The sequence below is a fragment of the Ochotona curzoniae genome, unplaced genomic scaffold (genome assembly GCF_017591425.1).
Source record: "Ochotona curzoniae isolate NIBS_2020 unplaced genomic scaffold, NIBS_Ocur_1.0 contig_2688, whole genome shotgun sequence".
NCBI lineage: Eukaryota > Metazoa > Chordata > Mammalia > Lagomorpha > Ochotonidae > Ochotona > Ochotona curzoniae.
Genome location: NW_024465553.1, coordinates 26,821,029 through 26,846,626, shown reverse-complemented (window position 1 = coordinate 26,846,626; position 25,598 = coordinate 26,821,029). Strand labels below are relative to the sequence as shown.

At 48.0% G+C, this 25,598-nt stretch overlaps 1 protein-coding gene across 1 annotated transcript; it reads right to left on the bottom strand.

The window, feature by feature from the left end:
- Positions 1 to 7,000: 7,000 nt before the first annotated feature.
- SIX4 (SIX homeobox 4) lies at positions 7,001 to 16,794 on the bottom strand. Its single transcript, XM_040975647.1, has 3 exons — positions 15,917 to 16,794; positions 12,574 to 13,265; positions 7,001 to 7,825 (listed from the first exon to the last, which is right to left on the bottom strand). The coding sequence occupies exons 1-3, from the start codon at positions 16,792 to 16,794 to the stop codon at positions 7,035 to 7,037; spliced, it is 2,361 nt and encodes a 786-aa protein (XP_040831581.1). The 3' UTR covers positions 7,001 to 7,034.
- Positions 16,795 to 25,598: the final 8,804 nt, after the last annotated feature.

Sequence of the window (25,598 nt, the reverse complement as noted above, 5' to 3'; positions counted from 1 at the left end):
TGAGTACTAAACCGGATCAGCCTAACCTAGCTGTACAGCTCTGAGTACTGCTGCAGGGTAACAAGTGTTGGGCTCCTATCTATGATTTTATCTTCTCCTTGCAGCCCTTGGCAGGTCTCTGCGTACTTTCACTCTTTACACTTAACTCTGAGGTTAGTGCGTTTGATGAAGCTTTTTTCTTTGCCTATTTTTAAAAAAAACTATTGCATGGATTTCAAACATAATGATACCCAACACACTAATTTCACGGGAGGAAACCAGAGCTCAGAGAGGTGGACCGACATGTTCCGAATCTCAAGGCTAACTCAAATCCAAATTTCCTGATCTGTATCTCTACATTTCATTTACTCTTGTTTGTAATTCTTCAGCTGTTTGTTCAGCTCAATTGCCATTAAGATATGGCCAGACAGAATATTTTTAGAAAGTATACCTATACATAAATATAAATAGCTTCTCTGTACATCACTGCTATTTCGAAACATTGATCTAAAAAGGCTCAGCAAGTGCAGTTTTGCTAATGCCCCACTTGTCTGTCAAACTTCAGCCAACGTTCATCATTTGGAATCCAGCCTCAAAGTTGGAAGGAAGTGGGAAAAAAACCTCGGAGCAGCAAAGGAAAAAATGACCAGGAAGATCATCCACAGATGTGAACATACTCCAAGACCTGCTCTCCGGCTCTGCCCTGAAATGCATTGATTTGTTTTTGTGTTCTAAATAGAGATAATACTTAACCATTTAGTTGAGTCATTTGCTTTCGGGTCTTACAGCAGTGAAATGATGGAAAGGAATGGGTGACTGTTGGACTTATTATGCAGTCAGCAAACAATTTTAAAATACCAGCTCGGCCCTGTGCATACTATTGAATGCTGAAGAAGCAAAAATGAAAGTGTAGAGAGGCAAAAGAAATACTTAGGGATCACAGATGGACTGCGTGCTGTTCTCTGTGTGAGGGTGAAATGAGGCTTCCTGGAAGATGCCACAGTGAGCAAGGCTTGGGGATGAGCGAGCTAAGAGTGAAACTGGTCCCTGTGGACCCAATTTCCTGAGGCCTGGGATGTGACTAGACAGAGAAGTAGAGCAGGGATCTTGGGGTTCAAATGGCCTCATATGCTACTGAGTGCCACTGAGGGTTTTAAACTGAAAAACAAAGCCAGGATGAGTCTAACGCTAGAAGTTCTCGAGGTAGAGTGGCACTGCAGCCAAAATTATGACCAGACACTGACAGATGTGATAACTCAGTTGAGAAATGCTGAGTGGGTAAACCAAAGGCTGGCTTGAGTGCTTGGGCCTCCACCACCCAGAGATAGCTCCCGTTTGTCTCCTGGCTTCAGCATGGCCTCGTGCTGATATATGCTATTTAATTGCTGATATATGCTATTTCAAATAAAATGAGTACAGGTGGCCTGTAGCCTAATTCAGCCCTCTTTGAAAGAACACCGATTGGGCCCGGCGCGATGGCACAGTGGTTAAGGTCCTCGCCTTGCACGCCCTGGGATCCCATATGGGCAAATAGAGAAGGAATCTATTCAAGAGATGACAACAGAGCAGCTATGAATATCCTTGTGATCTGATGGAGGAGGGAGGGAGGAAGGCAGAAAGATTCCATAATGAATCCTAGACATTTTTTCCCCCTTTTGTGGTTGCCAACGTGGTGAATAAATGATGGTAAAATGAGGTACGCAAACAGGAACATATTTGGTGTAAAGTCTTAGGTACTGGGATATTCTGGAAATGTATATTAAGGAGCTGGATCCATCAGCCAGCGTTCAGCAGACAGGTTCAGGCAGTATCCATCACCCAGGGCAGCAGGAAATGGCTCTAGTGATGGCAAGAGGCAGAGTGAAAAGGAGGCTGGAAGAGCTTGAAGTGCTAACTCCAAGTGCTAACAACTCCACATCCAGAGAGAAGTTCAGCACCCAAGCCATTTTCAGCTACCATGGAAAACAACTGCTCTGGCAGCACATGTGCCTGAAAGTGGATGTGATACCTAGGGAACAAATACCTGCAGCTTAACTCCTGGAGGACTTTCTGACAGCTCAGCACAACCTGACAATAGTTTCCTAACCCCTTGCTTCTGAAATCCCATCCTCCATGGTAGCTATAGTGACATTTTGTGTAGTCTGTGTGGCTTATAAATCACTAATGATTTCTCGGATTAGGATCCAGGCTCTTGGATGTAGACCAGTAAAACTCTCCCTGGGCTCTGAATCCCTCCTGCCCTCCAAGGGCTCCTGCCGCAGGACTCCCCTAAATCCAGGTGGCTCTGCCCCCAGGGCTCTTGCATCCGCCTCTCCCTAGGGCTGGGATGCTCTTTATTGGGTCTTGCTGGCTGGCTCCCTCTCAGCATTCAAACCTCTGGCTGAAATGTGACATTCTTGGTGAACTTCCCGGCCCACCTGTGCCAGCTCGGCTACCATTGAGTTTTCAGTTCTGCCACCCTGTGTAGCACTAACCATTTGCAGAATGTGTCTTTCATTTATTTAGCCCCTACTGTATTGAACTTGGTGATGTGCAGAGGTATATTTCCACACTTCTTTCCTAAGGGAAACTGGAAAAGTGGGTGGAACCATAAAAATGCTGAAGACCGTGCATTCCTCCTTGGGTTTTATTGGATTGGCTAGTTTCCAAAGAGCTACAAAAACTGATTTTAACTAAGGCAAAATATTTAAAAATATTCACTTGACCAAAATGTTATAAAACACAGCCACTCCATTCTGATCCTGTAGGTTCGTTTGCTGAGACAATGTTCACCTTAACTTTTTAGACTATTGTGCATTGAAATTGGCTAAGTCATTGGGCAAAGTGAGAGAAGAAAACAGTGACAGAGCACATAGAATTAGTTCAATGGCTTTAACTAGTATTACAATGGGATTGCATAGTTGGCCCCCTAGAATCCATTTCATTAGTTTGCTCTCCAAATCAGGTCATGTGTAATTTCATAATTAAGACCAGACTGTACTGAGGCTGCCTTTCCAATACTCAGCAGCAATGCAGTTTGGCCAGTGACTGTCAAACCACTAGAAGACCCATTGTGGGCAGACTTTGGCTGAAGGCAAGGTCCTGGGGATGGGCGACACTCAGCTCTTTCAATAGGAGTAGGAATAGTCTTTGAACTTTTCTGTCCAATTCCATTAAACTTGCTGAGTACCCCCCTGCGTGCCACACATCACATTCAGCTCCTGGGACGCAAAAACAAAGGTGCATTTCTTCCCTTAAAGAGGAATGAAACCTAGCAATGTAACTCTGAATATGTAGCACAATGCAATGGATTAGCTAATTCTTTACAACGACCCCAGAACCAATCCAATGGACTCTTAAGTAGTTGCCAGTCTTTGTGTGTGTGTGGTTTTTCTAAAGTCTCCCTTTTCTGCTTTTCCAGGGAGAAATAATAGCCAGTTTCTAAAAATTTTTGCTTAGTAAGATGATTTACTCCCATTTTAAAAAGCATTGAATTCTCCGAATAATTTATTTAACAAAACAAAGCTTGTATAAATATAAAGTTTATTTAGCATAGTGTTTAGAAAAATAAGTTCACATCATTTCAGAAAACAAATAAAACACTTAATTGTCCAGGCATAACCCCCCATTACAGTACAACATACATACTCTAGATCTCTTTGGTTGGGTAATTAAGCACAGAAATATCCTGGGACATTTCTGTGTGCCATCCCCTAACAGTGCAGTAAAGACTCCATTACCCCAGCCCAGGATAGACATTCTGAATAGTCTCTCTGTGTAAGGCACAGTAAAACCATACTGAGCATATAACTGGTTGCCTCAAAACATACAGTACATGCAACAAAAGATTAAAAAAACTTGAGAACCCTGAAAGGCAAGAGTCACATGCTATGCAATTTTGATTAATGAACTGTAGGGTGGTAATATTAAATGAACATGAAGTGTACCCATTAGATTAAAAAAAAAACAAAACTGGTAAGCTCTTCTGCCTAAACTTTAGGAAGACTTTGAAACATCTCTTGTAAAATGAAAAAATTTTCCCCAGTTTTCCTGAAATTTTTTATTCATGAGATGATCTGTGATTGCAGAATTTATGTACCTGTGTCTGGCAATGTGGCAGGACAGGCTGCCATACAGGCCCAATAATCCAACTCTTAACATGCAAGATATAAGGGCATATACAAGGAGATTGGAGATTAGTGTGCAATGTAACTGGCTTTGTACCTATGGCTATAATGTCTAACTGCCTTTCTTAACACAAGAAAGGCACTGCAAAGTGGACAGTCCAGAGTCTTTCCTGGAAATATACATGAGATACAAAGTAGTATAACTCAAGTGCTCCTGCTGAACAGAGGAACAAATGCACCTTTCCTAATAGACTGTCCCTTACTAGATAGAACTAAGAGATAAAGGCCAACCTCCAGCTGAAGGAGTGCATAGATAGGCTCACACCAAAAAATCCCACAGCCAGAAGCAGCGCTCCGGGTCTGAAGGGAGTGATTTGCCCCTGTTTCAAGAGTCCTCCTCCGGGACCGTGAGGGCGCCTGTTGCAGCATCTTCAAGGATCGGTTTATGTAAGAGGGGAATTCTGCCATGTGAACTCCAAGGGTGCTGAGTCTGGCCCTTAGCATTGCAAAAATATTTGCAATTCTGTGCAAGGAGCTCAGGGGGTTTATCTTATTCCATTCACATATACATGGGCTATATACCAACTGGCCCTTATTTACCGAAAGAATAGAAAAGAACGTCAAGTTCTTTGTAATGTGCATTGCTTCTTAACTGGAATATTGGATAACTACCTAGAGCAATTGTAGGGTTAAAATGACATCATGGTAGGAGTAGGAATGGATTTTCTACTTAAGTCTTAAACGTTGTGCTGTTTTTCTCACAATGGAGATAAGAGGAAGAACTCCGAACAAACGAGAAGCTTAGATATTTCGGAAGACATACACAACTTTTCCAGTTATATATATAAAACATATATAACTTTTTACACCTTCCCATCTCCCTTGCTGGATGGGTATTTTTAAATAACCAGCAAACTCTTGATCTCTGTAGCAATCAAGTGGAAAATATTATTTTCATGTAAACTACACTACAGAATCAGGTTATTCATCTCAGAAATGCGATCCGCACACACACTAAGAATAAGCATGCTGTGTAAGTTAGTGATGGAGTGGACAAGAACTCTAAAACACCTGACTGCAGGAAAAACAAAACGAACCTGCAGCAGCTTATGAATATTCACCAATTCCATAAAAAAAAAAAACAATGGGACGTAAGTTTTTTTTTCTAGATGAGAGAGAGGAATTTCTCACAGGGCTGTCAATGAATGCTTGCAGGTTCCCTCTGCAAGGCCAGCACAGGGAGAACCCTCTCTGGCCCTCACTCAACACGCTCAGCTGATGGGCACGTGGACACGTGGAGCGGCCCCTCTGTTCTGACCTTAGAAAAACAAAATGTAGAAACACCTTCCTTTCTAACAACTCCAAGTCATCTCCGAGAGATGCTTTTTTTTTTTTTTGCCTTTTCTTGCTCTTCAGAGACCAGAGTAATGCTACCCACTACACACTTGTATTTGCAGCGTCACATCTTGCAGTGCGTTCTGATAAAAACTAGAACCACAGCTCACAACATCACACAAGCTTCTTACAGAAACCCCAAATATTTACTTTTAAAGAAGACAAGATAATATAGTGCAAACAGTCATGTGTCATTGCGCAACAACCGGTTCAAAACATTTAGAATGAAGTTTCAACAGGAGTTTGCTCAGGAGAATTTTCAGATTCTTTCTTTGCTCTAAATTGGTTGTCTCCATAGCCTGAAGGATTGATTAAACATGGTATCTACAGTGTGGCTGTTATTTTCAGTGTAATGGAAGGTATCAACCACAATTAGTTGCGTACCCACTTGCATGATAAATTACACTTACTATTCAGTGAAACTTAAGTTCCTCAGAGATAATCTCCTGGTGAAATTAACCCTGTTAGTAAAAAAAAAAGACCCATCAGTGCTTCTGTGAACATGTTTGTACCTTACTACTAATTAAAAGGCCACAAGGTAAAAAGGCACGTAGAATTCAATAGAAAACATACTTAAACAAGCCAGAGTTGCTAAATAAGGAACCAAGATGCGAGGAAAAAGTACTGAAATTCCAATATTGGGACTTAGATTTCCGGTCTCAGTGTTAGTAATATTGACCCTAATAGACTCCTGGTAAGAAAAATCATTGCTTTTAAAATTCTACAAAAAGTCAAATTTTGTTGGAAACAACTACGTTCACTTCCTGTTCAAACAATAAAAATAAATTAAACAGTAAGAAAACATTTTTCTTTTCAGTTCATAGAGCCTGAAGTAGAAGAGGAAGATACACAGCATAAATAAAATTCACTGTAATTACTCAGATCCTGCATATAGAACTGACATATTTACACTCACACTGAAGTTTGTCTCCGAGTTTTCGGCGGGGCTTCAAACTTTCTCAGCCACAGGACTGAACTACAAGCAGTCACATCGGGAAATGTGTAGAGACCTCAACCAAGCCTTTCTCAAAAAATGTTAAGTGTGCCTGTATATACATATATATAATTAAGCTACAGAATTTCCAAAAGACACCCTTAGAACAGGTTAGAGTACCATATATGCTTCTTAATCTTATCAATGCCCGTGGATTAAAAGTAAACAAATAAAATTGCATTGTTTCTAACGGTCTGCGGCTGCGTTCAGTTTTCTGTGTAGACATTTTTAAATTAAAAAAAAAAAATCAAGTTCCACTTTCAATTCAAGTTCCTTAGAACTATATTGTCAACTAAAAGATACGTGTCGACTGGATACATTTTATCTTATTCCTTTGTTTCCATCTATTGAAGAGTTCATTGTATGTGAGAAAAAAAGGCTGCGGCAACGCAATTCTACTCCTAGGTATTTAACCGTGATCTTCATGCAGACCTAACGTCTCTTGAATACATTTGCTTGTGAAAGTAGTGTTTTCCGCCTGAACGAGAACTGCTTCATGTCCTCAGGGCTTCTCGAGGAGAGCTCTGGTGCCCAAAAGGCAGGGGAAGGGCACGCAAAGTTTATAAGTCTTGCATATCTTCGTCCAACTGGACAGTCTGGAGCTTGGCAAGCTTTTTGTCTGTTTCCAGGTCTTCACACACAGTCTCAACCATGCCGTCTAAGACGTACTTAGATTTAGAGTCCAGCATCATTAAGCTGCTTGTTGCTTTGTTTTCAGAAGTTGGTAAGAAATTCTCCTTTAGGTTAGCCACTGACTGCAGAACCAAACGGTGCTCTCTGACAAAATCCTGGTGCACAGCCGGGGAGGGGTGGCCCACCTGGTCTTCAGAGGTTGAAACAATTTCCCCCAGGGCAGGCTGAGCCAGAGGGACGGACAATAGCTCTTGACCAGTAAGGAGAGAGCAGTTCTGTAGCGTTGCATAGTTAGTGTTGTTGCCGGGGGCCACTGAGGCTTTGCTGGCCACAGGTGCAGGCATTGGCTGGTTGTCGGCAATGTCAGGGTTGAGCTCAGGGGGCGTGAGGAGTGTAGGGGGAGTCAGGGGGAAGCTGTGGTTTGGGGACACGTTAATCAATGAGGAGGCCAGGGAATGGAGGCCAGTGCCCGGGACACTTTCAGAGGACAGGCTTGCATTCACTGACGCGTTCTGATTGACAGGCATCAACTGAGAGAACACCAGGCTCCTCTCCAGGCCTTCCTGTTTCACAGATCCGACAGTCTGGCCAGAGTTAGGGACAGTGTACACCACTGCTCCCGGAGCAAGCGAGCTCAGGAACACCTTGCCGGGCTGCACAGGGGCCGGCTCGCTGGTAAACGTGCTCCCATCCGAAGTGCTTGCATGGACAATATTACCTGGAACAACAGAGTGCTCATTAGCACCAATCAAGTCTCAGGGAATGAAAACAAAGTATCTTTTTCTTTTTTACACGTGAGATTTCCCCCCCCCCCCTTTAGGGACAGTATGAAGACAACCACGCTTCTATACCATAACACAGACCAATCCTTAGAGAGATTCACCCTCAACATTTAATCTATAGATTGTCAGGCTCTATTCCTTTAAATTGACTCATTAAGTCCTGGAAGAGTTGTATTTTCAACTCCCGAAGTCATTTCTCATTACTAAGTGAGAATGAGAACCACTGGTTTAAAAATGATTTGTAACAGGGCAGCCTAGGGGTGTAGCCGACTAGCCCTCTGCCTGTGCTGCCAGCATCTATGAACATCAATTTTTGTCTGGCTGCTCCACTTCCCATCTAGCTCCGGGGAAAGCAGTGGAGGATGGCTCAGGTCCTTGGGTTCCTGTGCCCCTGTGGGGAACCTGTAAGAAGCTCCTGGCTGTCAGATTCCAATTGGCCCAGCTTTGTCAGGGACAGCCATTTGGGGTGCAAACCAGCGGATGGAAGATCTCTCTTTCTCCCATCTCTCTCTTGGTATTTCTGATTTTCAAGTTAAAAAAAAAAACTTAAAAAAATATATGTTGTAACCAGAACGTCTTTTTTTTTCAGTCATTTCTGGTTTACTATTACTGACTTGCCACCTCTTGACTTGCTGATGGTTACTTCTGGCTTTGCCAGTTAAAATTAGAAAACGCAAATGCAAAAGAGAAGGCCTTTGTTCAACACCACTCAGTAACTGACAAAGCGGAAATGGAAATGGAGAAAACACCACATAAAATGAGTTCCCTGGGGCTTCAAAGTTAACCATATAACCTGTACAGACAAGTTGCAAACTTACACCAAACTAGCCATAATGTCAAGTCAACAGAACATTCAAAAGGCTTTTTTCCCCCTTTTGTTGTGCCGGTTCTGAATTTGCAATGTTGTAATAGGAAGAATTAATGATAACATTGCGATATGCTTTTAAAAATACAGATTAACATAAAAGAGCGGAGCTAATGCTTCTCTAAAAGGTTTGTATCTTTTGAGGCTCTCACTATAATGGCCTGTGGAGAGCAGAGTAGAAAGTGAGTGCCAGCAGAAAGCTCAGCTGATGCTCAAATCAGATAACTAGACAGCAGAGGGGAAACGGGAGCCCTCATCCCCACCCAGGGGCAGCGAAAATGGTGGCAATTCCACAGCCCAAGCCCTGCAAAGGCGCCACGGAGGGTGCGCCCATTTAGAGAGCGTTCGGTGATGCAGTCCAACTGGGCTGTGTGCTCTGATCTGCAGTGAGAAGTTTAATTACGCTAAACACAAGTCATCTCAGACATCTTCCTCCTTGAATTCTCAGAGCTGTGACGATATTACCATCTACAATGATAGATACGATCCTATGTTCCTAAAAGCAAAGGAGCGTCTCTGAATGAAAACTAGTGAACAATGCATTTGATCTTTAGGAAAATTAATCATGGGCATGGCACAATGTTTCAATTGGCTAATCCTCTGCCAGTATCCCACATGGGTGTCGGTTCCCATACCAGCAGCTCTATTTCCAACCCAGCTCCCTGCTTGTAGCCAGTGAAAGGTGTGGAGGACGGCACAAAGCCTTGGAACCCTGCATCTAAGTGGGAGACCCTGAAGAAGCTCCTGCCTCCTGGCTTCTGGCTTTGGGTCGGCTCAGCCCGAATTCCTGTGGCCACTTGGGGAGAAAATCAGCAGACACCATATTCTCTCTGTCTCTCTCTGTCAAATCTGCCTTTCCAATAAAAATAAATCTTTTTGTTCAAAAATTAATCACTACCGAGTACTCATCACAAGTGTTAAGAAGAAAAGGCTATCTGGGGGCAGAAGATGGTGTAATAGACTGCCACCTGAGCTGTCTGTGGTTGGAGTCCTGACTCTGCTCCTGCCTCCAGCTTCCTGCTAACGCACACCGTGGGAGACACTGGGCAGTTTAGTGGTTGGTTCCTTGATACCCACAGGGGAGAACCAGATTGAATCTGGTTTTGGCCTGGTCCAGCCTGGCTGTTGCAGAAGTTGGAGAGTGAATCAGCAGGTAGGAGGAGCTGGCTCTTCCCAACCACCCCTCTTTAAAAAATAATCATAAGATTTATTTACTTTTATTCGAAAGGCACATTTGCAGCTAGAGAAGGAAAGACAGGAAGATCTTCTATCCACTGGGTCACTCCCCAAATGGCTGGGCCAAAGTCAGGAGCCTGGAGCTTCTTCAAGGGTCTCCCATGTGGGTACAAGGATTTGGGCCACTCTGCTGCTTTCTCAAATACATTAGTTTGGGAGCTGGATTGAAACTGGAGCAGCCAGGACTGGAACTGTGCCCATATGGTATGTGAGCACTGCAGGTGGAGGCTTAATGTACTACCCCACAGTGCCAATCCGTCTGCCTTTCTAATAAGTAAAATAAAAAGCTAACTTTTTTTTAATATTGCTGTGTTCAGCTTGTTGCTTCATACACAAATGAAAAAAATGTTTTTCTACTTGCTTGAAAGGCACAGTTATAGATAGATGAGAGAGAAAGAGAGAGTGAGAGAATCTTCCATTTGCTAGCTCACTCTCCCGAATGACTGTAGTAGCTGGGGCTGGGTCAGGCTGAAGCCAGGAGCCCAGAGCTTCTTCCAGGTTTCCCACGTGGGTGCAGGGACCCTCGTACTTGGGCTGTTTTCCCCCTACTTTCCCAGGTTCATTAGCAGGGGGCTGGATCAAAAATGGAGCAGCTAGGTCTCGATCTGGCGCCCACATGAGATGCCAACATCACAGAGGGAGCCTTAACATGCTACATGTACCACAATTCATACCCCATTTAAAAACACTCTATTAAATGAAAATACGCAAAGGCAGCTCAATGTTTAAAATTCTCCCAAAATTGCAGACAAAAATAATAGATGCTTGTTTTGTTATGTATTTGTCAAACTGCTTGCTAGTGTATACATGAACGAAGTATTTTTTTGACAGAGCCATTAATATGTTGTGACATTTTCCCAACTGCTACTGAATACAGATAATATTTTTGAGAATGTATAAATGGTAACATACACAAATCCTAAGAGAAAAGTAGATGTGATCTAAAGTTGATTTCCAATTCTAATTTTTCCGTACACATTCCAACCACAGAAGGATCAGCCTACCCTGTCCAGATATTTTACAGAAAGCTTGGTACCTGCGTTTGAGAAAGGCTGAACTCTCGAAAAGCTTTAAAGTTTGTGATACACAGCTACTATGAAGGAATGTTACTGGATCCACCTGTTTAAACTTATGCCTTCAACTTACTTATATACTGTAAGGGCTGACAGCCTTGCTATTTGATCTTAACCCTTTCAACTGAAAATGCTATTTTTTTTTACTTCCATTAAAGGTTCCATTTAAAAAAATTAGCTATCAGTTCCTAACACTTTTCCATAGCTGTGCTTTTCTTGATCACACATGAAAAGCATGTTGGCTTTTTACCTCCCCAGTACACAGCCCCATTTTCTGCTCAATTTGCAGTGTCTAAAACGAACCCTACCGCTGGGAGATTTTCCTAAGGACAGGAAGGGTAACAGCAAGCTTTGGGCTCTCCCAGTGATTGTCACGTTTTTAGAGCTCAGCTGGACGGTGACTTAGCTTGGCTCCGCCCATGCCTTGCAGCAACTGAAGATTACCCAGCCAGGAATGTCCTACTCCATCACCGCCTTACCTAAAGGGAAACAAATGCTCAGGCTGGTCTCACAGCAGCATTCTCCTGGAGGCCTCTGCTAAGCTCCACGTAGACTACAGTAGTGGAGTGGAAAGGACAGTGGTACTTTTTTTTTTTTTTTTTGGTAAAACCGTCTTACAGGAAATTGACCTTTGAGGCCATCAATGACTTCCATTTGCTTTTGAAAGAATCTGAACTTTCAGACTGGCTTAGAGGAAGGCGAACATGCATTATTAACATCTCCCATTGCCAACTTGATGGCCTCCATCGGCAAACTCTAGTCATCCCCATTTCTGTGCCCAGACAATGAGGGTAACCCAGACTCGCTCTAAGTCAGTGAAGAGCTGGCAGGTCAGCATCAGGGCTTCCCAAATTCCAGATCAGCGCTTTTGCTAGTAGACTGCCATTAGGAAAAACCACAAACATAAAATAAGGCTTCTTATTGTCTTCCCAAATAAGCCCCCGCACATTTAAGGAGGGAGCATCCAGGCAGAGCAATAGAAACCCAGTAACATACTCGTGTGTGCGTTTGATTCCATCATTAATCTACAGGAGGAACATGATTCAGACAGAATTGCTCCCATCTTTTTCGTTGGTGTTCTTTTTGGTCAAATAAATAATGCTTGAGTGAAATACACACACTGTTTCCAATAGCTCGACAAATTTTGTGTTCTTAGTGATTTTATTAATTTTTAATTCTAAAATGTCAAGCAGTGAGTTATTTTGTAAGCACAGATTGGCTTATTATGTTCCCATCAGTGTAGAACTGGCAAGCCTCGTAAATGAACTGGATTTTTCCATTCAGTTGTTGGGACAATAGAAGCCCACCACCAAGAGACAAGGAAAGCAAGCAAGCTGGGGCCGACTGAGGTGCTGCAAGGCAGGGGGACTGCATCCAGGCTATTTTGCAGCTGTGACACCCAGTGAGGACCTGAGCGGTAGCATCAATCTACAGACCTCCCTAAAGGTACCACTGACAGCAGCTGACCCAAACATTCACTGTGCATCAGGGTCCCGAATGAGACTTTTACCTGGTGAAGCTGCCATCGAGCCAGGAGGCAACTGCAGTGGAGAGAATCCAATGCCGCCGTTAAGGAACTGGCCGTTTGCTCCGGAATTGGGGATCTGGACAATGCCATACTGGTTAATTTGCACTGGGGTAGTAAAAGTCACCACGGAGCCTCCCTCCTGGGAAGTCCCCACGTGGATGTCTTCTCTCTTCACCTCGGCGCTCGGGATTAGCCCTGGGAACGACACGGGGGCACTGGGGCTGTACGAGGTGGTGGCTGTGGAGTTGGCTGCAGAACTCTGGAGGACTTTGAATTCCTTCACGTCCTGGGAGGTAGAGCCCAGCATGTCAGTCATGGAGATGCCATTGCTCACAATGTTGGTTGACATTTTGGGTGGGTTCAATGACACGGTTTGCGTATTCCCCACATTTAATCCATTTAGGATAACTCCACTGGGTCCCTGAATAAAAGAATTACCATTAAGGAAGACGGGTGAAGTACTTGCAGGTACTAAGCTTCCATTCAGCAAAACTCCAGAAGAGCTGAACGATATCTTAGCATTTCCAATTTGTTGCATATAGACTGGCTCCATGTGACCGGAAAGGGTGAGGTTGGTGACGCTGCCATCGGATGACCCCGAGAGGGGGTGGGGAGACAGATCCTCATGCCCTTTGCTGGACTCATCTTCAGTGCTGGGATTGCCATCTGACTCACTGTGCACAAGGGAAACCAAGACAGTCAGAAGGTCAGGGGCTGACAGTCAACCCAGTGCCACTGGCTAGGGAAACGGCTTGTACACCGGCTGCTGGCAGTCTCTAAGGGAAGCCCAGCAGGATGTCTCATAGCTTTGCTTAGACGCCGAGGTCTTTTCAGCAGATTCTGACCAGCCAGCCAGGCTGGCAAGATGAAATCTCAGGTCCTAATCATTTTTTTAATAACAACAAACCCAAGGAGAACCCAGTGATCTGGAACATGAAAATTCAGCCAACAAGACCTAGAGAACAGTACTACACATTCATTCCTGCGGCATCCAAGTGCTGCTCTTCTCTATTAAAATATGCTGTTACTGTCCTAGGGAAAAAGCATTTTAAACCAGGGGGTTTAGTCTCTCCTACCGAGGAACCGCCCTGTCCTGCCCCGACAACACACACACACACACACACACACACACACACACACACACACACACACACACACACACACACAGGCTCAGGTGAGTGTCTAGCAGCTTGCAGGAAATGCCCAGAGAGCATGAGGAGGCCCATGTGCAGCTCTGCCTGCCAGCTAGTTATCTTGAGGCCTCTTCTCACCTGCCCTCCAACTTCTGCCCCATCACACTCACAACTGTTTCACTCATCCTTTATTGTAGAACAGATGCTTCCAAAAGCAAGAACAGCCCTGTGTGCCGGAAGCCAGGGCGACCATTAAACAGCCATCATCCAGCGCCTGCCTGGGGATATAGGTCGCTGGGCGACCTTGCAGCGAATCACACCGCTGCCCCACAGCCCTAAGCTGCGTTCCGCGTGGGGCTCTGTTCCTCAGCATCCCGATTTTGGGCGGCAGGGGAAACCAAATCAGGGTAGATGGCTCCAGAGGCTGGATGGGGGTTGGAGGTGCAGCGGGACTGGGCCCAGCATCCCCCGGAGTGGGTTCTCCGTGGTTGGTTTGCTTTCCTGTGGACTGGGAGGGGACTTTGGGGCTTTGGGGCTGCGGGACCAGGGGCGCAGAAAGTCCTTGGATTTATGAGCCGAGGGTGACTCACTGCGGGTTGCGGATGGGAGGGAGGTAGATCCGGAGCAGGGCCTACACCAGGCAACTGGGGCTGGGGTACCGAGTGAAAGAGCTGCGGAGGAAGGTCTGGGGGTGGGGACAGGGAAGAGCCTGGACATGCCTGGCTAGTGAGCGCAGGCTGCAGTACCCGTACAGGCTCTGGCTCCCCCGGATTCCGTCGGTGCTCAGAGTGAAGGGGACCTACGACCGGCACCGAGAGGCGGGGCAGATTGTCGGAAAATGCCGTGTGTCTCCTCCTCTGGTTTGTAAAAGCTTGCACCAGGGCGGACGGACGCACGTCGCGGGGCGCGTCTTGTTTTGGTTACCGCGGGGCCCCGGCTCGGCCGCAGCGCCGCCCTCCCGGCCCGGGGCACAGCAGCGCCGGAGCGCCAGGCCCCCACCGGGCCGCAGGGGCAGCAGCGGTCGGCCCTGGAATGCGCCCAGCGATCACCTGCACCTGGCCGGGCAGGCGGGCGCCCCCTCCCCCAGGCCCCCGGGACCCGGATTCCTTCCTCCTCCTGAAGCTTCCAGCTCGTTCGGATTCTCTGTCCCTTGCCCGCGGACTGGAGACGCCCTCCCCTTAGACGACCTTTTCCTTATTTTACCTCGTCCAGCCAGGCGCGCTACACACACACACACACACACACACACACACACACACACACACACACACACGCACACACGCACACAACCCAAGGATCTGAGTCGGGGGAACCTAAAAAAAGAGATGGAGAACCGGGCATTTTCTTCCAGAGGGGGCTAAGTCCATGCAGTCAAGAAGTTCAACCCCGATAGGGTGGACACCTACCCTACCCCCAACCACCGCTCCGAGCCCCACAGCCCTACAGCACCGCCACCCCCCTAGGCACTGAAACCCGATCCCACGGAGGTCAGAATCAGGTTTCAAAACACGACGGAGCCCGGCGCACCAGCACCCCACGCTGCCTCCACCGCCGCGAAGAGAAGCGCAGCGGGTTTAGGGTGAATGATTAACTCTGTCACCGAGAACCCCGACGTCCCCAGACCCTCTTCCGGGCCTCCAGCCCCTCACCGCCACTGGTTTCCCGCAGGCCTTTGGGGGGCTGCCCAGAGCCCCCCGAGGCCACCCGGGAGCGTGTGCGCCCGCGCGCCGTGGAGCCGGCGCGACCCTACGGAGGTGCAGCGCCCCGGGCCCGCGTCCCCACACGCTCCTTTGGCCCGGCCGGAACCCGGGGGAAAGAGTGGCAACTTCAAAGCCAGCGGGATCCGGGTGGGAAGCCGGGCAGCAGTTGACCAGCCGAAGTGGGGGCGGGGACTGAGAGCCGAGGCTGGCGACGAGAAACTTCTGGGGGCGGGAGGGGGAGGGGAGAGAAAGAGAAGCGGGCTGGTGGGGGGGGGGAGAAAGGAAAGAGGTTCCCCCGCCCCTCGCCCCTGCCGCCCCCCGCCCACTCCGGCGGCCGGCGAGCGAGGTGGGGGGCGGGGAGAGGTGGGCAGCCGGACCCGGCTGGTGGGGAAGGTAAGCGCCATGTTTGTGAGCACTTGGAGGAAAAAGAAAGCTGGGAAGGGGGGTGGGGGAGAGAGGTGGGGGAGGAGGAGGAGGAAAGTTGGCGCTCACCTTTTGGACTGGGTCTCCGAGGGGTTCCGGTCGCGCTGCCGGCGGTTCTTGAACCAGTTGCTGACCTGGGTGAGGGAGAGGCCGGTGATCTTGGCCAGGTGCCGCTTCTCGGCGGGCGAGGGGTAACGATTCTGTTTGTAGAGCTCTTTGAGCGCGTTGCGCGACTTCTCCTTGAAACAATACACCGTCTCCTCGCCGTCCCAGATGGTGCGGGGCAGCGGGAATTTCCTGCGCAGCCGGTACTTGTCCACCGCGCCCAGCGGCCGGCCGCGGGCTCGCTCGGCCTCGGTGTAGCGCGCCTTGTACCAGAGCTGCTGCAGCAGCGGGTGGTTGGCCGACTCGAAGCTGTGGCTCTCGAGGATGCTGTAGAGCTCTGGGTAGATGCCCTGGTGGAAGGCCACGAGCGCCCGCGCCTTGAGCAGGCTCTCGTTGCCACGAAGCAGGTCGCTCTGGGGCAGGGACCACAGGAACCGGGCCAGGCGGTCCAGGTTACCCCCCTGCTGCAGCGCCTCGCACACGCAGGCGACGTGGTCGGGCGAGAAGGCCAGCGGGGTCTGCGCGCCCGCAGCAGCGGCGGCAGCAGCAGCAGCAGCGGCGGCGGCGGCGGCGGCATGGTGCCTGCCCACAAGTTCCGAGTGGAGTTGTACCTGATCGGCTGCCGCTCCGCTCGCCGCCGCGGCCCCCTCGTCTGCGCTCACCCTGGCGGCGTCCCCCGGCTCCAGAGGGAAAGGGGCTGGAGCCGGGGGGGTCAGCCCCGCCGCCGCGCCCCCCGCCACTTCTCGGCGCGCCTCCTGCCCTTCCGAGGCGCTTTCCATCCCATTCTCCTGCTTGATGTCCGCCGCACTTGCGATCTGCCCGGTGGGGGAGGAAGAGGACATTTTTTGGGTTGTTTATTTTCCTCCCTCCCTCACACTCTTTTTGCCCCTCTTTTCTTTTTCCCACTCGCTCTCACTCCTCCTTCTTCGCCTCCCTCCCCCCTCCCCCCTCTCCAGAAAGCCCACTCCCTCCCTCCTGCTTTCGGCTGGATCTGGCCGATCAGGTTTCCCCCCCGGCCACGCAGTCACCATTAAGATAGCTGCTAGAGCAAAGTAGTGTAAACGGATAGCTGCTTTCTGCCGTTCCCCCAGCGTGACTCCTCCGGTTGCTGCATACTATATGGCACTGGCGGCCCGGCCGGCCCGGCCGCGCCACCTCATTGGTTACTTCGCATTCGGAGGGGGGAGGAGACACCGGGTTCTATCCCCGTCGATCACCCGCCTCCCTCTCCACCCCTTGCCTTTCCCTCTCCCCCTGACCCCCAGGCACCTCTACCTGAAGGGAAACGGCGACATTCTTTTCCAACCTGGCTCCCGCGGGGCGGGGACGTTGCCGAACGTGGCCTGGAAAGTGGACAGCGCTTTCGAGACGGAGGCCCTACGGTGCCAAGAAGGAGTCATGAACTGTGTGGCCTCCCAGAGCTGGACGGCTCAATTCTTAACAAAGAGACCCGCGCCTCTTAGTATCTGGGTGACAATATTTCCGGGGACGCCTCGGATGCGCCCCGGTTCCTTTTCGGAAGCCTTTACGAAAGATTTCTGTATTCCAAAGGGGGCAACCATAGGAGGGCACTGGGGAATCCGCGTTCTCAAGGGCGAGCGTTTACAGTTAAATTACCGTGCTTGAACATCTTAAAGAAGGCTGGGAGAATAGCCCAAGTGATAAGGAAACCTTGAAAACAAAAATGTCCTTCCGTCTGAGTCACCTGGAGGGGTGGCAGCTGGACTGAGCCCAGCACGAGTCAACGGAGCGTCTAGAATGGAAAGCCACGAGTCTAGCCTGGAGTGTATGGACTAGATCCAAGCTGTACAGGAGCTGTGTGGGAATTCAAGTCTTGTGTCTGGATATTTGCGAGGGTCGTGTAGGAATGATTCTGTGAAGTTGGTGTCCCTGGTGGAAGCCCTAATCTTTGGAGAGGACCTGGTGGCATCAGGAACGAGCCTCTTCCACAGGACGGAAGGATGGAAGGGCTCCTGGTGATTTGAGGCTGCGGTGGGGCTGGGGGCGGAGTCAGCTGCCATTTGCAGCCAAGTCCTTTCCGGCAAAAGTTTGGGTGTCTCTGCCCTTCTGGTCACTGGGGGTCCTTTGGCTCAGCCTGCTGCTGCTCTTTCTCAGAATCCAGCATTTCCACGGCAGAGGGCTAGTCTTTCCTTCAGGGTGGCCTTGTACTGTTTCTGCTTTCCAACGGCCGGAAACTGCCTACTTCAGCACAGCAGAAAGCAGCTGCATCGGTCACCTGCCGTCATGATCCACCCGGTGAGGATTTCCGTGTTGCTCCCAGGCTGGGTCTTACTGCTGGTCAGCCAGTCTGTCGTCTGCTGGAGGACTGAACTTGCTTTTGTATTAGCCTCATGTGATGAAGCAAGAAATGACATCTCTGGCAGATTTAAGAATCACCCATCGTGGAAGAGATCAGAAACTTGTACTACGCTGGAAACTTCTAAGTAGGCATCAAACTTTAGGACATTATCGGAGATTCAAAACTTCCCTGAGTAAAAAAAAAAAATCCATTACTTTTGCAATTTGTTTTTTGGATTTACTAAAAAAAAAAAAAAGTAATAGAAACAATAGAAAGCTTTTCCATTTACCGTCCACCTAGTTGCCCCCCCCCATATAAACATCTTACATTATAATGGCTCATGACTATTAGCCTTGGGCTTTCTTTGTTTTTCCCCAGTTTTTCTATGCATGCAGACTTTCTACATGCCATATTACATTGAGTTCCTTGAATTTTAAAAGCATATTTATTGGAGCAAAGTAGACAGGAGCTGGTGTGGCTTAGTGGAAAGGATGTGGGCTTGGAGCATTCGCTAGCTAGCCAGGAGTTTAATCCCTAGCCCTGCCATTTATTAGCTACTTGACTATAAAAAGCACACGGGGTTGTCCTGAGGATTAGATGAGATAAGATGTGCCAAAAAGCACCTGGTGCATAATTAATCTTGGGGAAATGTTTGTTATCATCCTCGTAATAGTGAAAAATAGGAGACTTTTCAGTTGTATTTACATAATAGAGACTCCTTTGGTTATATTGTGGGATTATCCAAGGTCAAGTCATAGATGTCCACTTCAAAGTTATTATCCAGCAGGTAATGAACTTGGAAAGCCACGTGTTGAGCTTATCTGCACATCTCTTGTATAGTTGTTATTTGAGAACCAAATTCAACAGATTGTACACAAGGAGCAGTAGGTAGTGTTCGGTGACCTGTTCTAGCCTGTAGTTGCACTGGCCTTCCGTAGCTTCGAGAGACGATTCCGGTAGGACCTGAAGTTGAAACTGAACACCAGGCTCTGGGTTCCTTCAGGAGGGTGAGCGTCCCTCACTCATTCCTTCAGCATTTCAAAGGGGGCTCCAAGGTGGAATGGAGCAGCTAGAGGGTGACTGGACTGTGCCTCGGAGCCCCGATGTTATCAAATGGGAGTATTGTGCCTGTTGTGCCAATAGGCAATCTAAAGCACGTTGCTTTGGGGGAAGGCAATACAGGCTGGGACCGAGCACAAGGAGAGCACCTGAACACAAGCTGCTTGCTGCTGTGTCTTCCTCCAGCCTGAAGGTGTAGATAAGAGTATGTGCAGATCATCTAACATTGTGTTGTATTAAAAAAAAAAAAAACAGTTTAGCACAGAATGCACTCTGCCTGAGTGTAGTTAATGGAGATTTCCTTTTTCAGGATGACTAGCTGTCTGGGAAATGGCAGGAAATCCCTATGAGTGTGACTGGGGAGCAGTCTTTTCAGAAGGCATTTGAGCTGTTAGGAGAGTCAGGTGCTCAGGTCACTTTCCACCCACTGCTGGATAGTGATGCCTCATGAGGTGTAGTGACTATTTCGGAAGAATTGTTCCTTTGCCAAACATTTGTGAAGTCGTGATGAAGTACAAGGCATTGCGTTAGTACCAAATTGCTGGTTTCTAACTTAGAAGACAGACTTTTGACTTTATGATGGTATGGAGCTGAATTTTGGTACCTTCTTGGCCTAGGGGTGAGCGGTCTTTTCCTCTTTCAGCCTCCTGGGAGACCACAGCTGCTCAGTAGTGTGCTGCGTAAGTTAGGGGTACCAAGTGCATTTTTCACTTAAAATAGTTTCAGCTTACAGTGGATTGATCTGGAACTCTGCTATCAACGGAGGAGCATTTGTGTATTGGAGTCTCTGAGGAGTTTAAAATCAAGTGGAAGACACAGGCCAAAACTTTTTTGAAAGTTTCTTCGGGGACAGGGGGAACAGAACAGTAGCCTAGCGGCTAAAATCCTCGTCGTGTTTACTGGGATCCCATATGGGCGCCACTTTTTTTTTTTACAATCTTGACATAATTAGGGTAAAAAGGTTCAAGCGCTACAGGAAAATGGGCAAGGCAATCAGTTCCGTATTGTTTCTTTTTTTTTTTTTAAGATTTATTTATTTTTTATTACAAAGTCAGATATACAGAGAGGAGGAGAGACAGAGAGGAAGATTTACTGTCCGATGATTCCCTCCCCAAGTGAGCACAACGGCCAATACTATGCCAATCCGAAGCCAGGATCCAGGAACTTCTTCCGGGTATCCCACATGGGTGCAGGGTCCCAAGGTTTTGGGCTGTCCTCGACTGCTTTCCCAGGCCACAAGCAGGGAGCTGAGCTTTGATTCAGTGCAGTTCTGGCCATTGTGGCCACTTGAGGAGTGAATCATCAGACCGAAAATCTTGCTCTCTGTCTCTCCTCTTCTCTGTATATGTGACTTTCCAATAAAACAAAACAAAGAAAGTTTATGGGGGCTGGAACTGTGGCATGAAGTTAAGCCTTATGCTTGCATAAAGTTAAGCAGGTGGTGCAGTTTCTGCCAGCTGCATCAGCATCCTATATAAGAATGCATTTGAATCTCAGCTGTTCTGCTTCCCATCCAGCTCCTGCTTAATGTGCCTGGGAAAGCAGCAAAGGATGGCTGACTCTGTGGACCCCTGCACCCACGTGGAAGAGCTGGCAGGAGCTCCAGACTCCTTGCTTTGGATCAACCTCACTCTTGCTTTGTAGCCATTTGTGGAGTAAACCAATGGATGGACGATCTCTCTCTGTCTCTCCTCTCTATAAATCTGCATTTGAAATGAGAACAAACAAATCTTTTTTAAAAAAAATTGTGGAAAGAACGGAATAGAAATAACTTCTCTTTTTTCAAAGATTTATTTTTCTTGGACAGTCAGATTTACAGAGAGAAGGAGAGATGGAAAAATCTTCCATCCATTGGTTCACTCCCCAAGTGTCCAAAACTGCTGGAGCTGAGCCAATCTGAAGCCAGGAGACAGGAGCTTCGTTCAGGTCTCCCATGCAGGTGCATGGTTCCAAGGCTCTGGGCCGTCCTCGACTGCTTTCCCAGGCCACAGGCAGGGAGCTGGATGGGAAGTGGAGCAGCTGGGATTAGAACTGGCACCAATATGGGATCCCGGCACATGCAAAGCGAGAACTTTTGCCATTAGGCTACTGTGCCAGGCCAAAAGATAACTTTCTTTTGGTGCTTAAAACCTTAGGAATGCATGCATAGATTAAAAAATAGCCTATACTTTTTGTGAGTTTTGCAGTGGATACAGTACAGGAAAGGAGAGTGTTTAGGAAAGAGACTCTTGCAGAGGAGGAAGGTAACAGGAAGGAGAGTTTACCCTGGATGTTTAAGGATGAGAATACTGAGGGTGAGAGCAGTGCTAGGGGTGGAGGCATAGAGCCAGAAAGCTGTGGGGCGTGTGTGTGTATGATTTTATTTTCGGTGATGTTTCTGTAGGAGCCATATTTTAAAAATACCTCCTTATCCACTGTGTCTGGTGTAAGAGTTTATTATATAGCGGAGTGGTAGAAGCTAGCCTCAAAGGCATCACGTGATCCGGGACATTGAGGAAATGTCGCAGTGACCACGTTACGTACCTGTGTAGGAACCTGAGCAGAGACGACCATAGTGGCCCCAGGGGTGACAGTAGAGGGAAGACATGCTGGCAGATTGGGTGCCAGGCTCCACTCCTGAGTCAGGCACAGTGACACTCTTGCCTTGGTGTGGTGACGTGAATTTCTCCAGGAGTGAAAAAAAAATGCACTTTGTCCAAAAATATAGGCAAAAAGACATTTATGGTATCATGGTCCCAAACAATGGGAAGGGTGGGGGCACAGCTGGCCGAGCTGGAAGTCCTGCCTATTGGTCTTGCTTTTGCCTCTTCTTATCTGGTTAGTTTTCCAAGCCATTTTGCAGAGAAAGTGGGAACCAGGGCTCGTGGCAGCTTGCAGCTCACATTGCCTAGGTTCCCCAAGGAGCTGCTGCTGCTTTTCCCTTGCTGCTACTTTGGTGTGTTCTAAGGAAGAGCCCTGATAGGTCCCCTGTACCTGAGGGCCCGTGTTGTGATCAGCGAGCCCCGTAGCAAACCACCTAGGTGGGTAGAGAAGGGACTGTCAGCCACAGGACATGCTATCGCTAGCGCAGAGACAAAGCAATACACGTCCCCGGAGGTCAGGAAAGCCCACCGGGTCCACACCCTGAGGTGCAGAAAAGGTCTGCACTGGACAACACGGCCCCAAGGAGGCGGAGCCTGCTGCTGGCCAATGGCAGTGCTCCCGAGCATGCAGTTGAGGCGAGGTTGCATTGTGCGTCTTGAGAGTTGTGGGGCCTTTCGTGATGTGGCTGTCTTCTCCCCAGTGAAGCCCGGTGCGGTCAGGCCTTTTCTTCACAAAGCGGTCCAGTCCGTCTATGCTACTGCATTCTGGGTGACAGTTTCTGTGAAGTGCTGGGCATCCACTGGGGCCTCGGACACGTCACGAAAGGCAAGTGCATCCTTACATCCTTTGATATGCTGGGTAAGCAGCAGGGAAGCTGAGACAAGTTAAGAGTGCATTTGGGTGAAGCACTGGTCTCGCTAATTTACTTTTTCTTCCGATTAAAAAAAAATTTTTTTAAAAAACTTCTTTGAAAAACAGAGAGACAGATGGACAATAAGAGATCTTCCATCCAGTGCTTTACTCAATCATTACTCAACAGCTAGTGCTGGGCCAGGCTGAAGTCAGAAGCCTAGAACACAATGTCCAATTTACTTTCTTGAAAATAATAATAACAAAAAAAGTTGCGGTGCAGTGGATTAAACCACTGCTTGGGTTGCCTGCATCCCATATCCAAGCAACTGGAATAAAATCCTGCCTTTGCTGATACATCCTGGGAGCAGTGGATGTGCCTCCAGTGCTTGGGCTTCTGCAACCTCCGTGAGAGATGCAGGCAGAGTTCCTGTTCCACTTCCCTTCCAACCTGACTATTGCACCTTGTGCAGAGTGAAGCAGCAGCTGGAAGATCTCTGCCTCTCCCTGCCTTTAAAAAAAAAAAAACTAATTTATTTTTATTGGAAAGTCAGATATATAGAGAGGAGGAAAGACTGAGAGGAAGATCTTCCATCTGCTGGTTTGCGCCCTAAGTAGCTGCAATCGCTGGGGCTACGTGGATCTGAAGCCAGGAGGCAGGAGCTTCTATCGGGTCTCCCACATGGGCACAAGGTCCCAAGGGTTTGGACCATCCTTGACTGCTTTCCCAGGCCACAAGCAGAGAGCTGGGTGGGAAGTAGGATCTCCAGGATTAGAACTGGCGCCCGTATAGGATCCTGGCCCATTCAAGGGAAGGACTTTAGCCACTAGGCCATAGCGCCCAGCCCCTTGCCTTGCCTTTTAAACAGTTGAAAACTAAAGAAACCTTGGAAAAGGTCAGATTAATTTCATTTTATTTGTCACAATCCTACTGCTTATAATTAAAGAGTAATACAACCAATAACGGCCTACAGTCACTAAGGTCTTGTTCTGTATTAAGCATTTTATATGAGATAGCTTATTTAATCATGAAGTGAGAGGGTACTTCAGCAAGATCATAAAAATGGAATTAAAAGAAAAGTTGGGCCTGGCGCAATAGCGTAGTGATTAAAGTCTTCGCCTTGAACATGTCAGGATTCCACATGGTTGCTGGTTCTAATCCCCACGACCCCATTTCCCATCCAGCTCCCTGCCTGTGGCCTGGGAATGCAGTTGAGGATGGCCCAAAGCCTTGCAACCCTGCACCCGTGTGGGAGACCTGGAAGAGCTCCTGGCTCCTGGCTTTGGATTGCCTCAGTTCCAATCATTGTGGCCACTTGGGGAGTGACTTATCGAACAGAAGATCTTCCTCTCTGTCTCTCCTCCTCCCTGTATATCTGCCTTTCCAATAAAAATAAATAAATCTTTAAGAAAAATACTTTTGGACCCGGTGTGATGGCTCAATGGCTAAATCTTGATCTTGTAAGTGCTGCATTGCATCTGGGCGCCGGTTCGTATCCTGGCAGCCCCACTTCCCATCCAGCTCCCTGCTTGTAGCCTGGGAAAGCAGTCGAGGACGGCCCAAAGCCTTAGGACCCTGCACCCGCATGGGAGACTCAGAAGAAGCTCCTATCTCCTGGCTTCAAATCTGCTCAGCCCCAACCGTTGTGCTCACTTGTGGAATGAACCAGCAGGTGGAACATCTTTCTCTCTGTCTCTGCTTCGCTCTGCAAATCTGTTTCCAATAAAAATGAAATAAATCTTTTTGTCCGATGATTCACTCCCCAAGTGAGTGCAACGGCCGATGCTATGCTGATCCGAAGCCAGGAGACTCCTCCGGGTCTCCCACACGGGTGCAGGGTCCCAAAGCCTTGGGCCGTCCTCAACTGCCTTCCCGGGCCACAGGCAGGGAGCTGGAAGGGAAGCCGGGCTGCTGGGATTAGAACCGGCGCCCATATGGGACCTCGGGCGTGCAAGGCGAGGACTTAACCACTTGCGCCACCGCGCCGGGCCCAAAAATGAAATAAATCTTAAAGAATTATTTATTTATTTGAAAGATAGGTTGACGTGCGTTGGGGGTGGGGAGCAGTGGTTGCAGGAAGAGAGCATGAGAGATCTCGAGATGGAGATCTTTGGTCTGCGAGCTTACTGTTCAAATGGCCACAGCAGCCAGGGCTGGGCCAGGCTGGAGCCAGGAGCACCATTTGAATCCTCCGTATTAATTGGAAGGACCCAAGTACTTGGGCCACCATCCTCTCCCTTCCTGGGTGCATCAGCAAGCTGCGGCATTAGAGGCAGAGGAGATTGGACCTCAGCTTACTGCAATTTGGCAGACTGATGCTCAAGGTGATGTAACTGGTAAATGGCGAAATTAACACTAGAACCCAGCTCTGCGGACGCCAGAAGTCAAATCTGTAAGCACTGTTTTCTACTGCCTGTGGCTGCAGAACCAAGCCTACATGACAGTGTCACACCAGCTCTCGCTGCCAGGTTCTCAGTATTTTCTCAAGCTTGTAGCAGTTCCCTCTCACGAACCTTGGTGCTTCCTTTGCCTGGACTTGATGCTTTGGAGAAAAAGAAAAAGCTATTCACTTTACAATGCGTTTCAGATCTCCTCACTCAAGACAAGATGGAAACTTTCCTGTTGGTAGTGAACAATGCCATCGGATTCAGTGACTCCACGACATAGTAGGGGCTAAAATGGACCGCATGCTTGCACCACAGATCTCCTGTTCTGTTAACATGCGAAGGTCCTAAGCTTGCCTTCCTGCTTGGAGAGCTTCATTCTGAATCCTGTAACTGCTTTGCATGTGGTCTTTTGCAGTATAATAGCAACATAATACACGTTCAGGTTAGTACAGCATTTGATGTTGCCTA

What these genes read in the sequence shown, in the direction of transcription:
- SIX4 (XM_040975647.1), bottom strand. Translation starts at nt 16,794, where the DNA reads ATGTCCTCTTCCTCCCCCACCGGGCAGATCGCAAGTGCGGCGGACATC. An exon ending in TCGGAGACCCAGTCCAAAAG is followed by an intron (nt 13,266 to 15,916) that starts GTGAGCGCCAAC and finishes CCTTGTGCACAG; the next exon opens with TGAGTCAGATGGCAATCCCA. An exon ending in CTCGATGGCAGCTTCACCAG is followed by an intron (nt 7,826 to 12,573) that starts GTAAAAGTCTCA and finishes CTGTTGTTCCAG; the next exon opens with GTAATATTGTCCATGCAAGC.